Below are 11,126 nucleotides of genomic sequence, written 5' to 3' on the forward strand. Positions count from 1 at the left end.
TAATGAATCTTAAGACTGTGAATTAAACTTTACAAGAGTGATATGAGTAAAAAAATGTTTCTGGAAGAAATATGTTGGAAGTCTGGTTAGAAAAAACAGCTAAGAATGTATAACCAAATGAGAAAAGGTTTAACTGCTGAAATGCAAAATAAAAGACAAGACTGTTGAAAAATAAGAACCTGAGCATACCATCTCTATAGCAAATTGTGTGGTGATTTTGAAAGTGAGGTAAACTCTTATTTTGTTGCAGCTTCTTCGAGACCATTTTCAATATAAACCAATTTTAACGAAACAGCAGTTTCTTCAGTTTGGCTTTGCTGAAAGAAAAATGCAAATTGTTTGTGACATTATCAACTGTGTGGTGAAGAAACATAAGGAATTAAGTAACTCAAACAAGGTACTGATTAAATGGTAACTTTATTATGAGACAAGTTTCTTTTGGCATGCTTGATGCTGCAGGTAGAAGCTGAAGAGTGGTTAGATGAAAGTGCAGCATCGCTGATAGTCAAAATAGGGGGAAATTAGTATGAAGTTTCATTGTAAGATGCTTGAGTGATGTCATGTGGAATAAATCTAGTACTTGGTATCTTTACAGTAAGTGATGTATACTCAACATAGTGACTGGGTAACTTGGTAGACTGGAGGTATACTTAAAAACAAAGCAAAACTATTTGATATGTTGATGCTCTTGTAACATTTAATTTAAACATGATATTTGTATACCACTGAAACACAAGTACATCTCAAATTATTATTTTCATTAATCATATTTGTTTTACATTGCTAAGGCATTGGGTTTTTTATCGATATGCTGTGTATCAGTGTATGCTTTAATAGAAGGAACTTTCAGTCTTCGTATTTTGCAGGATTTTGTTTTATTTCAGTTTATAACAGCCTTTAGACTTCTGTATACTTCATTTCTCACTTTTGGGAGGATAACTACATTTTTTTCATATTTGTCTTTCAACTCTGGTGCAAGTTGCCTTTTCTTGTTAGGACCAGCTTTGAGGCAGCCTCACATAGGCGCTAATGAATATGAATATGTCATTTACTTCCTGATGTTTTCTCTGTAAATTTGGGTAATATTTAAATTTTTTAGGCATTATTGTACTGCATAGGTTTAAATATGTGTGCTATGCAATATTCCTGCTTGTTAACGATGGCAGAAAATGGGATGTGTCAACATGCTGCATGCATCCTCCTGCACCCCATTAGAAGCATAATATATTCTCCTCTTCACTTTGAAGGTTAAATCCCAAACAAGGAAAAAACTCAAATCTTTTAAATATGAAGTATGGTCAAATGTCCTTGCTGATCCTAGTGGCAGTGCTCTGAATTCAAAACAGGTATGAAAATAGATTTTATGTTGTGTGTCTAAAGGTTGATCTCATCTGTAACAGGTCAGGCTCTTTCTGGACTGTGTGCTTTCATTTAGGTTTTAATGCTGATCAGACCACTTGGGTGTTTTTGTTTTTGTTTTTTTCTCCAAAGTGTGGCTGACTGAAATAATAGCTGAAATGAAGAGTATATTGCTTCCCTCTTTTAATGAATAGTTGAAGTCAAAGTCTTGGTGGTAATGGTCTACTACTGTTGTTTAACATTTGAATTGTATCAAATGAAGGGAAAGCAATGAACATGGAGATGCTACTGGAAAAATAATGTACATCCTGTTTGGAGACTGAAGTGCATTTAGCCTAAGATTGCAAAGTTTTCAAACATTGCAGCTTTCAAAACCCTTTTTGCTCTTTTGTCTGGATCTGTTCAGCAAAGATTTCTTAATGTAACATTCCTGTTCGCTTTGGTTTTACAAGAGTAACACTTGATCTTATTCGTTATGCTTCTCTTGGCCTGGAAAGAGAGGCAAAATTTGTCTCTTATTTTGTTCTAAGGGAAGCATTCAAAGAAAATTAAATGTGTAGCTTAGTAGGGCTATTTTGCGTACAGTTGTCAAGGAAAAGAGAGGGTTCTAATCTTCTGAGTTAAACTTTTTTATTCCCTGAATGTTTGAGTGGAGGTTTTGATGTTGGAACTGCCTGTACATGTATTAATACATAGAGTGAGATTCATACCTCCCAATCCACACTTAGAAATCTAACAACCCTTACAATAAGAGATGACATTATTGCCTTCATTACTGCTTATGGAAGGGAACCAAGGTTCCCTTCCCACAGTACACGTGGTGAAGTGTGTGCATATTTGTTTTACAGTTCTTTCATGACTATATCATATTTTAAATTAAACTGCCTGCTATTGCCTTCTGTGTTTTGCAGCCAGCTGGGATAAGGTTGTCAGTTTTAAATAAATCAGTAAATACTAAAATGATAGGTCTTTTGTGTCAGTTACTTGGCTGATGAATTGAAATATTCTTGTAATGAATAACACCAGTGAATTTTTTTTTTAACATGCTCAAAAGAAGCCTGAAGTAGAACGGCATTCCGGAAATGAAGTTAGTGATGACCTTCATCCACTACCCCTTCCATCACAGGGAGGTAATGAAGAAGAATTGTACCTAGATCATGATGTTGTGGAAGTTAAATGTGAACAAGTAAGAACTTTTAAGATGCTGTCCGCATGTATTAACTTTTCTTCCAGGGCTTTTCTAAAGGGATAAAGGTTTTAGAAAGATAGCTGGATGCTCCTTAAGTATAACTAACTAAAAGATATATAATAAATATATTGGAAAAAAAAGTCAGTTAAGTTGTACTGTCCTTTCAAGAGCCAGTTCTGTCAACAGTTTCTTTAGAAGCCAAGTTCCGTGAATAGGCATCTTATGGCAGTTCTGAAAGAAAAATAATTTTTGTAATGTAGCAGAATGTGCTTATTGAATTTGAGGAAGATTCCAATTAATTTAATTGACTGATTGATGAATTAGATCTGTTTTGAAATTAGAGGATGTGTTCTTTATCCATATTTTCAGGTCATAGAAGGTAATTGTCAGATTGAGTTCCTAAAGAGTCAGCTTGCTGATTGCCAGGAGAAGCTTAACAAGCTAGATTGGATGGAAGATAAACTACATGTTTTAGAAGAGAAACTGAACGGAAAGGTGATCATAGATGAGAAGGACTGGAGTAACTTGTTGAGTCGAGTTCTGCTTCTTGAAACAGAACTGTTGTTGCAATCCAAAAAGGTATGTTAGCTTCTGTTTTTCTTCTATAGCAGAAATTGCCCTGACACAATGTTGTCAGCCTGTTTCTGTTCTTCCTGCTTCCTGATGGGTGCTTTTCACTCTTCTTAAAAACGTGATCTGAATGGAAGTGCTATTTATGGAGTTGGTGGTATTTTTTTCTTAACTTTTAAATTCTGTTATTTTCTCATGCTCTATGGAGCAAAGCTCTCTATTGGAAATTTTTTTCCTTGTAGGAAGAGAAGGTGTAGCTATGCCTGTTTTCACGCGTAACGACTGTGTTCATTTCCTAGCAAACTTGTAGAAGGAAGCTTTTGAAGACTCAATTATGTTGTCTTTGAAAGCTTAACGTTTCTGTAATTGAGAATTTCATCATGCTAGTGACACATTTAAGGGTTTCCTTATTCTGGTCTGCATTATTCTGAATTTCTTATACTGGCCTGCAAATGTTGCTGTTACAGTTGAATGTCTGTTTTTTAATTCTCCAAACTCTGATCAGATATGGATATTTCTTTTGGAAGATAAGTCTTCATTCTGTATAACTATCATTAACAAAAATAGATGGCATGCTCAATGGAAAAGACAAGATTAATGGAAAAGTTAATTCTTATTTTAGTCCTCTTCTTAGTTTGTGACTCTTCAAAATTTCTAGCCTAATCAATGGTCTTTCTCCTTTTTGCATGCCACTCCCCCACCTTCCTATTTCTTGTCTGTGGTGTTCATTGAATTTTTAAATGTGTGAGATTGCTACAGTTGTGACGTGGCTACCTTTGGCATGTTAGTCAGAGCAAATCAAGTATTTTGTTGCATTAAGACTCTTATTTTTCATGCTGTTGAAAGGTTCTTGTATGCAGATTATATAATTTCATATATGTGCATATGTAATGTGAGATGCAGAGAACCATGGCATCAATTTGGGGATCACATGCTTAATTTCGAAGTGTATTTGCATATATCTCGTGTATTCTTCAGATACTGTCAGATGTTTTCCAGAAGTTGAAAACCCCTGTGGAAAATAGTTGATCAGTGTTGCATATATTTCTCTGTAGTTGTAAAAATGTTTAATTTACTTGTTACCAGGCGTTCTGAACGTGGTGCTCGTGCTGCAAATTCGAAAAAGTCACTAATACTTGTGTATGAGACACATCTTTTTCTGTGTGCTTTGAAAGCGTGCTAGTTATGCAAAGTCTTGAAACGAAGACGTGTTCAGATTGATCACTAGGTTATTTCTAAAGGCTGTAGCTCAAATGGTGAGGACTGACAATCTCAGTCACTTTTTTTAAACACAGTTTCAAGTCAGTAATGACTCCAGTGATTTACTATTTGAAATAAATTTCTCATGGTTATTGTAATTTAATTAACAGTGGACATATGTCCAGATAACACCACCAATGATAATGTTTTCTTCTGCTAGCAGTCTTAAGAGGCCTTCAGCTCAACAGCCATAGGCAGTTTTACTCCTCTTTCAAGTGTATTCTCTTCAAGAGATAGTTGCTGTATTTATGACAGTAGCAGCACAGGAAAGCTTGTGTTTCAGACTAGGCATGTTCTTCTATTTCTGTAAATTGGACTTATTACCTCAGTAACATGATTATTGCAGTTGTTCAAAGGTTTGGAATGGTATTTGGAAAATACTTAACATTAGTATCACTGAAAAATTTCCAGTAAGATAATAGGATTTCTGTACTGCCTGTTATTGAAGAAGTCATCTGCAGAAACAAGTTTGTATATAGTTTCTGTGTGGCATTGTTGCTTGTCTTTTTCAAAGCAAAGAAAGCTGGTTTTTATATTAAAAAAAAAATAGTCTTCAAAACCCTAACCTTTTTTCCAATAGGCGTTTGAAAACTGCCAAGAAAATCCTTTGGGCCAGAGAATTGCTGCTTCTTTATATCACGAAATTCTGTCCAACTTGTGCTTCACAGATATAGAAGCAAGTCAGAATGTCTCTTTTCTTCTTAGTCTTGCATGTTTGGGGAACTTTTGGCATCCAATCAACATAGCAGGAACACTAAGATCTGTCTTGCACTGCTGCCAAAGTAGCAGCAGCTGTGCATTTAGCTCTGGGAAAATCTGAAAGCTTCGAAATCCATTTCAATGAAAGGAATTGAGCAGAAGTAGTCAGTGCAGATATCTTTTTAAATTTTTTTTTTAATTTGGTATCCATTATTACAGGTTTTTGTCAGCTTCTTCCGACACAGTACCTACTATTTCTCCCTCATTCACTTATTTGGGTATAATATTCCTCTGTTAACTGATATAATTACTCCAGTGTATAAAGTGATACACTTCATCAAAGACTGAGATTTCAAATCATAACAATAATTCATTGGTGAAAAAACTCTAAATGTTGTTTGAGTGTTGGATTTTTTAAATTTTGAAATTAGAAAATTGTACTAAAAAGCATTTATTGTTAGTACAACATTAATGCTGTTTCCTTTTTTATGAACAATCATTTCTAAGCTAGACCAAGTTAAACTGAAAACCTTTCTTAAAAGAGCCCTCTTTTATTTAGAAGCTTGGGAAACTAGCTTAAAATAGACTTTTGAGTTCTAAGCATTTAAGTTGAATGAATTTCAGTTCATATATAGGCTAATTTTTTAGGACCAAGGAGCTGCATTTCTGAATATCAACCAGAAGTAGAAGGTATGCCTATTTTGTTAAGGTAATGGCAGCCAAAGATGTAATTGTTAGTACAGGCAAAGAACAGTTTGGTGGTTTATTCTGCTCGTACCTAAGTTCTAGGCACTATGTTTTGACCTGTTTACATACATCAATATTGATATTTAAAAAGTCACCATGAAATAGACTGCGTTTTTGATGTAATGTATGTATGGAAATTTTGGATTTTTTTTTAGTCCTGTAAATACATTTGTGCAGTGCCAACGTATCTGGATGGTGTAGCAAATGCATACGTAATTAGTACTTAAATATACTTTTGTTCAATGAAGAAGTGATTTAAACAGGGTGTGTGGCTAAAATGCAGTAAACTTGTATTTCAGAGAGACTTATCTACAGAGTTTAGCAATATAAGTCAAGAATGTACTTCTAATAGGATTCCATTTTCTCCTGGTGAGTATCAATGATTTTTTTTTTAATTAACATCGCATGCTAAACACACGGCTGACCTTGACTAAAATAGAGTTTTTTAAGTAGACAATTGCAATTTAGTGACCTCTGAGTTTAAATGCATGCTGCAAATTAGAAATTAACCTGCTTGTCATTTAATATTTGTAATTTATTCTTCAGGAGCTTTATTTACTGAAATAGCTTTTAAAGCACTAATAAAAATATATAGCATAGTAATTAATAGTTGCAAATAACTACTAAAAGTCTCAAAGATGCGAATTTAATTTAGGTGCTATAGCTAAAGCTGTGAAAAACAATCATGTTAGCTGCACTTTAAAGCAGTTATCGTAATGTTTGAAAAATAAGCCATTTGTAAGCACAAAAGAAATTGTGTGGTGCCACGGGTTTGTTACAATTAAAATAGTGTCACATTTATGTTGTTTTTTACTTCTTATAATGGAGCTCAGGACAAATCAGGGCTTATTCATTCATAATCCATGTTATTTTTCAAATCACTGCTGAACATGCTCTATAGTTTCATTCCTTTTGAAGCACTTAGCAGCTATCCAACTACCATTTTGCTAAACTTCCTTATTTTGAAGAGCAAGATAAAATCTTCTATTTCCAACTTAATTTTGTTAATGTACAAGAGGTAAAAGAAACAGCCTTAAGTGGGAAAGAAATTAAAAATGTTCCCCAGGCCATAAAGAATTCTCTCTTCCTCAGTGGCAGCTCTTTAGTCCTACCTTGCATCATTCTCTATTAATTTGGCCTGTTTCCCCCATGGCAGCTGTTATTCCTACCACTAGCAGTAAGGAGGATATTCTGTTTCCCGTTCTCACTTGTTAGGCACTTTTGTCCAGTGTTGGGCTGTTGCACTGAAATTAAAAGGGAATCTCAGTAATCCAGTTTCTGTGGAAATTAGGAAGGCAATTTCTTTGTTATGTCAAAATTTGTTTTAATTTTGAAGTCTCAAAAATGGGACCTTCTTTTTACAGGCCTTTAGAAAGCTTGCAACGTTTACTTCCTGTCATGAGTTTAGTGGTATGCTACTGACACTTGAGGACTTCATAGTCAGCAAGCGGGCTGATGGTCTTTAAAAGAAATTTTTTTTTTTTTTCAGACTTATGGAATTCTCTTGAATTTTTTATTCCTGTTTTTCTAAAATATGATTCAGGAAACTTTTTAGGCATACAATTTAATGCATCCAGTCTTAACTCTTATATCTGAGATGTACAGTACTTGGAATGCTTTGGTGCTCTTTTTGGTTGTAGTGCTCTTCACGAATCACAGCTGTGCAGAATAAACACTTTTCAATTGATTAAAAATAATTCAATATGATTTTAAATATACTGTAGCTAAATACATTCCAAAGGTATGATCCATAGCTGATGGCCTTACTGAAAATAAGGATGTAGGAACACTTTTTCTCTTCTCCTAAATACTAAATTCTCTTCCCTGACAATAGTGTTCTGAAACTGCAAAGAGTATCAAAGCCTTCCCAATGTAAAAGAAAAGTCTTTCTGTTGAATGGATGATAACCTATCCCAGTGGGAGGAGAGCTAGGGAAACAGCAAGAGCCTGATACAAAGTTTAAGCTAAACAAGAAGGTCATTATTTTGTTTGTGTCTGCTGCTTATAAGACAGGTTACTTAGAAATTAAAGAAATGTGTGAACAGGTAGTTTACAATAAAAATAAACTACTTGAAATTACTTTTAAATGTTTGACCCAGTAATCAGACTTTCATAGGTGGTGATTTCACTATAAACAGGATAACGGTAGCGTTTTTATATAGAGTATACTGCACTTACCTTATTTTAAGAAAACGAGAAACCTTACCAGTAGCTTTTCTTTTTCCCCTCTCTAAACAATACATTATCTTCTGTTATTATGTACTGTAAATCAAGCCCTTTGATAGCTGACCTTGCAATAAGAGAGCAAAAAGGCAAAGGTGACAGAAAAATGAGTATTTCTCTGTAGATACAGAGAGGAAGGAGGAGATGCCAGAGAGTCTTCATCAGCCGTCTGGATACAGTTCACTATTATCCACAGACCCATCTCCCAGAGCCATGACCATTAATTCTTGTGGTCTGACAGACATTTCAAAGGTAAGTAAAACTGGCAAATGCGTAGCTGATTTCCTTTCTGAGGTCAAGAGAACAAGTAAGCGTTAGCTTTTGTTGGATATACTACTAGTGAAAAACAAGGAAGCTATGCAAAACTACATCTAGGTCTGTCTCATAAAAATCCTTTTAATATGTAAACAGTGCTTAAAGTCACATTTTCTCTGTGTTTTTCAGGTTGAAAGTCCGTCTGAAGAATGTTAGCTTTGAAGAGTTCACTAACTTTGTTGCTTTTAAATTGCAGGAGACAACAAGACAAAGAATGGAAAGGATAAGTAAAATGTAAGTAATAGGAAAGGGCAGCAGGAATTCATTTCCCAGGAGGGAGTTGTACTAGACTACAGCATATAGAGAATGTACATATGTGTTCCAAACCTCAAAGGTCTCCACATCAGGTGTGGCATTTCCTTATGACTCCACTGGATAATAAATCCACTTACAGTTCTGTATTTGTGGGATGAGTCACTGTTTTGGTTTCTAAAAAGCAATAGAAAGCATTCTTAATAGTATTAACCAGGGATTAAAGAGTGTTTAGAATCTGGTTGACAAGGAATAGGAATATTATTTATCTTCCGACAGGAATTCCCTAGTACTTGCAACTTTTCTTCCTGAAAAACTACAGTATCTTAACTCTGTTTTTTATTGTTTAAGGAAAAGTAAAACCAATTTCAGGCTAAGCATTCTGATAACTTTATTAAGGTTTATCTGATACTAGTCCTGAGATCTGTAATGAAAATTTTTTTTAAGAAATATTTTTATTACGCTTGAAGAGAAGTGCATTGCTGTATAATGTTTCTTAAGCAGGAAACTATTCTGGAAGTGCCTGGCCTGAAGAAAGCTGTAGTCTTTTCTGTTACTTAATTTTATTGTCTGGGTTACTTCTTTCTTTTTGTATACTTGAGATTTATTGATATATGGTAGGCATTTAAAACACAAACCAATTGCAGAGGAAATTTAAAGTTTCTTGCTGCTTGTTAGTATTTTGGATTCATTTGAAAGTTAAAGACAAGTCAGTTATTTCATACTGTATTTTAATAAGTGTACGTAAACAACATTTATTTTCAGAATTGAAGAAACCTCAGAATTGTTGAAAACCTCAAGCAACACCTTTGAGAAGACCTGAAAGCACAGGTCTTCAGACCTGGTCTCTGTAGACTTACGGGTATCAGAACCGATATGTATGTTTGTACAGCATTAAATTTTTAATATATCAAATTTGTAATGATCACCAGTGCTTTTATTCCTTTGAATAAATATTTTCTAATGCATCCGTGTACTGACTTCCCTCCCCTGGCCCTGATTTTTTTCGTTTTAAAAACTGTTCAAATAGCTTCCTCTCCACTTTTGTAAAGTGAGGTCATCACAGGAGTGTATTTTTGTGTTGACGTTTGTTAGCAGTGTGCTAAGTAATATGTTTTTTAAAGTGCAGGTTTTGGTTTACATCCTGTTGGAAACATTCCAGCTGGGACTTGCATATTGCACCCAAGAGGATTTCTTACACACCATCTTACCATCTGTACTCTTGAATAAATCTTAATGAAAACTTAAATACACAATTTTAAATATGTACCTTTTTGCTGTTTTTTTTAAATATAAATTTTCATGCAGAGCAGGAGAGCAACAACACATTATGGCTTCCATTAACACTGACAAAGTGAGGGTCAGTTTGAGCCTAAACACTAAAATGTGCAAGTAAGTCCACAGACTTTGACTGCAAGAGATGTGTTGAGTGTTTTAGTGTTCTTACCCAACACGTTTTAAGACCAGCAGCACAGATGGACACCATCCAGTACACAAAGATACACAACATTTTTATGATTTGAAGCCATATTAAAATTTCTCTTCAGAGACAGAAGTAGATGTAAGACTTCTATAAAGAGTATATAATCAAACCAAAGATGCGTGGGGTTTGCTAAGATTTTATTTATTTATTTATTTTTGTAAATTGGTAGCCTATCGTATTGAGTTTTTTTTGTGCTATAATATGCACTTCATTTGAAAAGGTTTTTAGAGTTTGCTATCACAAAACCAGTGGACTTCTTTGGCAGAGTTTGCGAAGAAAGGCAAAAGCAGCTGCTTGACTTTATGCTGTAAAAAGTGGTTTATATGTTTTAACAATAATTATGATTTCTTTTTTTCTGTAACCATATGGAATGTAGATTGACTTTATTTTACATACAAACAGAAGAACATATGGTGATCCATTATGTTATATAAAGTTTAGTTGAGGGTTTTTGGACTTTTGCAATAGAACTTACTTTTCCAGTTTTCCAGTTGTTCCCTGCCTGCCCCCGCCTCCCCCCGCCGAAAATCGGAAAGTTAGATGATGTGAACATGTTTTGTACCTTAATTGAAAATAGACCTTGCAAATCACTTCATTATCCTAACAATGAATTGAAATAAGATTTTCTTATAAATCTTAGACGAACAGAAGAGGTGATATTTTCTAAAACAGAACTACAGCACCATCTTGTGGAAACCTTTGTACAAAGTAATTAGCAAAGGATAAAAAAAGTATATTTTTATACAGTTAAAGTTATTGCATTAAACCAGTAATGATCAAATATTTTTGAAATATTACTTGTCTTTAAATTTTCCTTTTTGTCTTGGAATTGAAGAGGCTTTTATGTTAAGTAAGATAATTATTCTGTATGATATTTGATTATGTTCGTGGCAGGAACCAGAACAATGAATCTATTGTTGATGTTATGGCAAAAACGAGAGGTGTTAGTCAATATAAATGATTCCAGTTACAAGGATTTATCATTGAATGCATGTGCTTGATGTGGAAGTGTTAGAAAAAGGTCTTTCT

General features: G+C 34.2%; 1 protein-coding gene across 9 annotated transcripts in view; it reads left to right on the plus strand.

The window, feature by feature from the left end:
* CEP44 (centrosomal protein 44) overlaps window positions 1-9,595 on the plus strand; it is a 14,563-nt gene extending 4,968 nt beyond the window's left edge. For 6 of the 9 annotated variants that reach the window (XM_075091148.1, XM_075091145.1, XM_075091151.1 and 3 more), the window contains exons 4-11: window positions 251-397; window positions 1,248-1,346; window positions 2,414-2,545; window positions 2,918-3,127; window positions 6,124-6,193; window positions 8,172-8,299; window positions 8,559-8,596; window positions 9,380-9,595. In XM_075091148.1, the coding sequence (XP_074947249.1) occupies window positions 251-397; window positions 1,248-1,346; window positions 2,414-2,545; window positions 2,918-3,127; window positions 6,124-6,193; window positions 8,172-8,299; window positions 8,559-8,596; window positions 9,380-9,437 (882 nt within the window). In that variant the 3' untranslated portion in view covers window positions 9,438-9,595. Of the gene's footprint in view, window positions 1-250; window positions 398-1,247; window positions 1,347-2,413; window positions 2,546-2,917; window positions 3,128-6,123; window positions 6,194-8,098; window positions 8,300-8,558; window positions 8,597-9,379 lie in introns of all 9 variants that reach the window. The other 3 variants (XM_075091150.1, XM_075091149.1, XR_012660329.1) reach the window with 2 other exon arrangements.
* The last annotated feature ends 1,531 nt before the right edge of the window (window positions 9,596-11,126 follow it).

Source organism: Phalacrocorax aristotelis, chromosome 4 (assembly GCF_949628215.1).
Source record: "Phalacrocorax aristotelis chromosome 4, bGulAri2.1, whole genome shotgun sequence".
Taxonomy (NCBI): Eukaryota; Metazoa; Chordata; class Aves; order Suliformes; family Phalacrocoracidae; genus Phalacrocorax; species Phalacrocorax aristotelis.